Here is a 6172-nt window from a genome sequence, read left to right as displayed (position 1 = left end):
ATGGTTGACTAGGGGTGTTTAAACTGAGGAACAGAAGCAGTTACCATGTTTTGGTAACTGGTTTGCTGGGAACTCTTGAATAAATAAGAATAAAGTAATTTGACAAAGCCAAACTCTGAATTGCCAATCAGTTAAGCCAAATTGTACTGGCACAAAGGAACCAAAATTAGCAGGAGCGCTTTGGCATTTTAATTGAGTCCTACAAGATAAACAGGCAAATAAAACTTTAAATGGCAGTGGTTACTTGTTGTAGACTTATGGCATCGGAAGGACCATATTTGGTTGGTTTATTAGGGAAACTCAGATTACTCATTACATGGCGTTTATGGTTTAGGTTTAGAGGGATGTGGATTATGTAAGAATGATGATAAGGTATTCATTTACTGACCTTCTCCAACTATTCGCTGTAAACAGAAAAACAGATAGAAAGTGAGAATAGTTACCCCACATGCACACAGTTGACATAGAACCAAAAACACTTCCGCCCAATTGTGAGAAAGGAAAGGTATCATCCTGGTACACCTGCATGGATATGGATGTTACAATATACATAACAAAACAATTATCTGCACTTAGCTGAATACTGTTTTGCGAAACTGGCGCAAGAAACCCGATACCAATGTGAACACGTCGCTGGACAAAGCAGGCTCAGCAGCCGCTCATTCAACCTCATTATTTGCACCTGAATGGGGCTTCATAGAGGTTAAATGCTTTATTAGCGCGTGTTTACGGGAGCGTTTGAAGAGGTGAAAAGTTTCTGATGAAGGCCTACCTGGCGCCTGCGCCGTTTTGAAAGGTCTGTTGCGTTGGGGGTTTATCACAGGCTGATAATGATTGGCAATGACCTGAGAAGACGGAGGAGTTGGTCAGGTGATGGGAAGTCAACTGATCTGCCAAATTAAAGGTATTATATATAGGCCTATGAGAAAAACGAATATGGGGTTATATTTTTATATATGTTTATTTTTATATACTTAAAATGTGACTTTATGGAATAAAATGCAGTGTATTCATATTACAATGTTTAGTCTATTATCGATAACGCAAAACATTACCAATAGCCTATCCTGTAGGCCTTATCTCCCGTGTTGTCCTATGTATGCTGCTCGGAGAACATCTATGCATATGCACCTTGGACATGTCTTTCATATATGTTTGGAGATAAAACATGAGTGTCGGCTTTTGTGTTTGTAGATTAAATTGGGTTGAACGATAAGATATTTAATATGAATTTCCTAATGTAAGCCTATATTGAAAGAAAAGCTGTGCTTAATATTCTATCCAAATGGGTAACTTTGTCTCTAGTGTTCATCTTTTGGTTACCTTACCCTATTCGTGACACATGCATTTACATTTCATATACCGTATGCTACTCTGATTATTACCTATTCATAGTCACTTTACACCTACCTACATGTAGATATTACCTTGATTACCTCGACTAACCCGTACCCCTGCACATTATCTCGGTATCGGTACCACTTGTATATAGCCCCGTTATTCTTATTTTATTGTTTTACTTTTTTTCCCTTGAGTTTATATAGCATTTTAAAAAAAAACGTTTTTTCTAACTCGGCATTGTTGGTTAAGGGCTCGTAAGTAAGCATTTCACCTATTGTATTCGGCGCATAATATTTTATATTATTTTCCATAATGTGTTAATTGCTTACTAGATAATGTTCTGCAAGGGGCGGTCTTTGCCTAGCGCGTCATTACGTGTTATACTTGTTAAACTTGTTTCTATGCAGGAAGGGGCGTGTGTATATGTGGCTTTAAGACTTTAAAGCTCGCACGAGCGCAGGAGGGAAAGCAAAGAGACTGCAAAGCTCGCTTGGCTCACTGGCTTTATATAGGTGCGTGTTTCCTCCGCCTCGTACAATAGGTCCAGCTTTTCAGCTACAATATATATAAGGCATATAGGAACTCCTACCAATCAAACTTGCACATGACACTGAAACACTATTTCAAGTGCGGAGATATAGTGATTTACTACTACAACTAGTTTCTCGTGTGGACTCTACATCGCGTTTGCTGATATTCATAGACAGAAAGAACGTTTTTTATTAAAGAAAAAAACTAATTTATTTTGTCATTACAACGCATGGAAATGTCCTTAACCGGGACCATTTTACCATCCATCGCTACATTTGCGAACCAAAAGGAAAAATGCTGGGAATATGTAAGTATACCGGTTTATGTATTTAGAGATTTTTGGGGTTGTTTTACCTGTAGTTGATAAATGAATCTAGTATATATGTGGTGTAGTTAGAATAAAGCAATAGCATTTCAGTCCAGATGTAGAGTGAACCCATATGTTGTATCAGTTAGGCTTCTAACTTATTATTTGGTTACATATTGCTTTAACAGTTTTTTTATGTAGCAAATATTAATGTTCCATTTTTTTTGTACAGAGTTTTTTTTTTTTTTTACAATAACTTTTCCCTAATGGCATATTGTACTATTGCAGAGGTGGAAGGGCGAGATGGACAGGTCGGTTCATTCCAGCTGTGCCGTGGCTGAGGGCATGGACATCTGCATGGGCATAAAAGACGAAGAGGAGCTAGATAAGTTCCTGGATCTGGAGTTTATTCTCTCTAACTCCACTGGCACAGACAGCAACACTCCATCCTCCGGGACGGAGGGAGAGTACAGGCTAGCAGAGCAGAACAGCATGTATCACTCCGTGATGCAGTCTACCTACACGGTGCCCGAGATAAACATTCCACCTCCGCCGTACAACAGCCTGATGGCTGAGCTTCTGCGCAATGAGCTTGACAGCAGCTTCTGCCACCAGCCCTCTGGCAACAGCGTCCATGGGAGATTTCTAGTCAGTTCGTCTGCTTTCCCAAATCAGGACTTTCCAGACAACATTAAGGTCGAGCAATCCATGGACAGTTACCGACCAGTTATGGAAATGGTCCCTCAGAGCTGCCCAAAAATCAAGCAGGAGGGGAACGTTTCGTGCATGATGTCCTTCGAGCATCCGAGACTAGCCAACTCTCCGCAGGCTGCGGGGAACATGACACCACCTCTCAGCCCAGACGACCTAATGAGCTCCGAGTGTCAGACCCAGATGTGCCACTCCATGACTTTCCCCCAGAGCTACCGCTCCGCAGCGGGCTACACTCACTCTCACCCGCCCCCACAGATGCAGCTCTCGTACCAGAGCGCACACCAGTTCGGGATGTACGAAGACGGAATGGGTATACAGCACACCAATCAGAGAGCGCTGCTCACTCCACCGTCCTCTCCGTTGGAGATGATGGACTCAAAGCCAAAGAGGGGTCGGCGTTCCTGGCCAAGGAAGCGCACAGCGAGTCACACTTGCACTTTCGCTGGATGCGCGAAAACCTACACCAAGAGCTCGCACTTGAAAGCGCACCACAGAACGCACACAGGTAAGGAACATTCCTCAATGTCTTTATGCTTATTGGAAACTAGAAATATGTTGCAAATGACTGTATTTTCTGTCAGTATACCCATGGTATTTCCCCCTTTGTCGTTCAACAGGAGAGAAACCATACCATTGCAGTTGGGAGGGTTGTGGCTGGAAGTTCGCCCGCTCCGACGAGCTGACGCGCCATTTCCGTAAGCACACTGGACACAGGCCGTTCCAGTGCCACCTGTGCGAGCGCGCCTTCTCCAGGTCCGACCACCTCGCGCTGCACATGAAGCGACACATGTGAGAAATCACATACGATTGAGGACTTTGCCAAATGAACCAAGAACGACATCAAGAAAGATATCTCCAAAATATGTATTTTGTATTTTTGTTTGTTTATTTAACGTTTTTGAGGAATAGGAAAACAGCATATGAAAATAAAACATCTTCATAGGAATTCTATATACAAATACTATTTTTAAAATATGTAGCTGGTACTACTTTGTTATTTTTTATCGAATAATATTTTGTAAAAGGCTTTAAAAAGTGCATTACACGGAGTTGGCATTTGTGAATTCAAGTCAACATATCAGGTTGGCTCTAAGTACACCCCTGACACAACTGGAATCTAACAATAACATTGTTTAATATGATGTGTTTTGATATTCAAGATAGTGCCTTCTATTATATGCATCCTACGAGTGCCATATTTTTTACTGGCAAAAAAGCAAAGTTTATCTATGTGTTATAACTGTAAACAGCACATTAAATAAGCTTTAAGACAATGTTTTGATCTAAAACTGCCTTTCAGTCTTCAGAGGCTTGAATTGAATGTTCTGTGTGTGCATTTATCTGTTGAATAACATTTGATGTCAGGGTCTTAAACTATGGAAATAAGAGTACCCATCTCAACATGACAAAGGGCTAAAAGTATTGTGACTTAATGTTCTTTATGGTTTTCTGAGTAAATGTATTATTGGCATGTAAATATATTTTATATAATGTAAATAGTTTATTTTAATGTACATATTAAACTAATTGAACAACATCATTCTTGACCTTGAGTAAAATCCTTGTGGCTTGGGAAAATGGAGCAGCCCTGACATCTGTGTATCATTATCACACCATACTGTAACATCACACCAGTCATAAACTCCTCAACAATACATCCATATCTTTACATCAACCATGAGCCAGCTATTCTACAGCACCAGTTCAGGCCTGAGCAGTTTATAATATGATTTCTGAGTGCAGTGTTTTCCAGCTGTCACGGGGCCACTGCCAGAGTCTTGCGGCTCATGCAGCCTATAAATACAAACATTACATTTACATAATTATAGAGATTCAATATAGATGTCCCCTCTCTGGGTCTGGGCACAGGGGCACACCGCACTGAAAGAGAGAGGAATCCTGGTCGCTGCCTAAATGACAAGACACAATGGGACAGGATGGAAAGTTCAGTGGGGATGATAAGAGAGAGTGACACAAAGGTTATACATCTGGTAGCCTGGATTTGAGTCTCACAATGAATGTATTCTATAAAATCAAAGCTTTCACTTCAAGTAGTCCCCTGGGTTAGGTCCTATTGTCTTGTTATTTCAATGTTCATAAAGCATAAAGCAGTATTAAACAGCTATCACTTAAACATGGTTGCATATTCTTAAAAGTGCATTTTTAGGTTGGTATGCTACCCAACAACAAAGCACCTCCACTGTGGAAGGAGAAAGTTGTTAAAAGAAGAGGCTCAGAAAACCAATATTTTACCCATGATCCATCTCTTAATCAGGGGCCTTCAGCCTGTGTATCTGGGTCACATGACAGCATCCCTGCACAATAAAGTTAGGTGTAGTTGCCTTCAGAATAAACTCCTATTCACTGTGTTAGGGGCCTAATTATGTAATTTGACTACTGTATGTGTAAAAACAGGCAGAGAGAGGGAGAGAGAGAGAGAATTCACTGTGTTATGGGCCTAATTATGTACTTTGGCTACTGTATGTGTAAAAACAGACAGAGAGTGGGAGAAAGAGAGAACGAGAGAGAGAATTCCCTGTGTTATGGGCCTAATTATGTACTTTGGCTACTGTATGTGTAAAAACTGAGCGAGAGAGAGAGAGCGAGAGAGCGAGAGAGCGAGTGAGAGAGGAGAAAGGGTCCACCTTTGTGAACTCTGAAAGCTCACAACAATGTCTCTACATTGGCTCTATGGGGAAGCATAAAAGAGAACCCTTTTCTTAAAGTGTTATAACTTTTTAGGGACCGCATCATCTTCTGGATGCCCCTGCCAGTTTAGAGAAAAGAGGAAATAAGAATGCCTCCATGAATAGCACATATACTCAAGTGAAAAATGGAACATTCTCATTTCACTTTTTGCTCTTTGTGTAATAATAACTTCTGGAAGAGAGTGTGGGAAGATTGAACCATGAGTTAGGGCTCAGAGGTAATATCATATGGTTTATCCATTGGGTCAGCCATGCCTGTCTGTCTATAAACAAAACAGATAGCATGTTTTCCACATGCATTCATTGCTATCTGGTTTCCCCTTTAGAAGTCTCAAATTACAGGCTTTACTAAATGTTTACATTTATACCTCATCACATATACAGCACAGTAATTCATAATAATCTCTGAATCTGAACGATAACCCTCAAGTTACTCTGCTCCAGTTTCAACCGAAGATGATCTGTATTTCCTAGTATGAAACCATTCATAATCATAACACGCAGCATTCGCTGGCACTTTGCCATGGCACACCTGAAACTCCATGACAGAGATAAAAAATACCATTAACAG

General features: G+C 40.7%; 1 protein-coding gene across 1 annotated transcript; it reads left to right on the top strand.

Moving 5' to 3' along the window:
* The first annotated feature begins 1799 nt into the window (after window positions 1–1799).
* On the top strand, window positions 1800–4433 carry LOC139539651 (Krueppel-like factor 2). The gene is made up of 3 exons (XM_071342797.1): window positions 1800–2179; window positions 2468–3398; window positions 3511–4433. The coding sequence occupies exons 1-3, from the start codon at window positions 2102–2104 to the stop codon at window positions 3684–3686; spliced, it is 1185 nt and encodes a 394-aa protein (XP_071198898.1). The 5' UTR covers window positions 1800–2101; the 3' UTR covers window positions 3687–4433.
* The last annotated feature ends 1739 nt before the right edge of the window (window positions 4434–6172 follow it).

The sequence above is a fragment of the Salvelinus alpinus genome, chromosome 15, assembly GCF_045679555.1.
Source record: "Salvelinus alpinus chromosome 15, SLU_Salpinus.1, whole genome shotgun sequence".
NCBI lineage: Eukaryota > Metazoa > Chordata > Actinopteri > Salmoniformes > Salmonidae > Salvelinus > Salvelinus alpinus.
Note: the sequence above shows the minus strand (reverse complement) of the source record. Positions and strands in the feature narration are given on the sequence as shown.

What these genes read in the sequence shown, in the direction of transcription:
- LOC139539651 (XM_071342797.1), top strand. Translation starts at nt 2,102, where the DNA reads ATGGAAATGTCCTTAACCGGGACCATTTTACCATCCATCGCTACATTT. An exon ending in AGGAAAAATGCTGGGAATAT is followed by an intron (nt 2,180 to 2,467) that starts GTAAGTATACCG and finishes GTACTATTGCAG; the next exon opens with AGGTGGAAGGGCGAGATGGA. An exon ending in GCACCACAGAACGCACACAG is followed by an intron (nt 3,399 to 3,510) that starts GTAAGGAACATT and finishes GTCGTTCAACAG; the next exon opens with GAGAGAAACCATACCATTGC.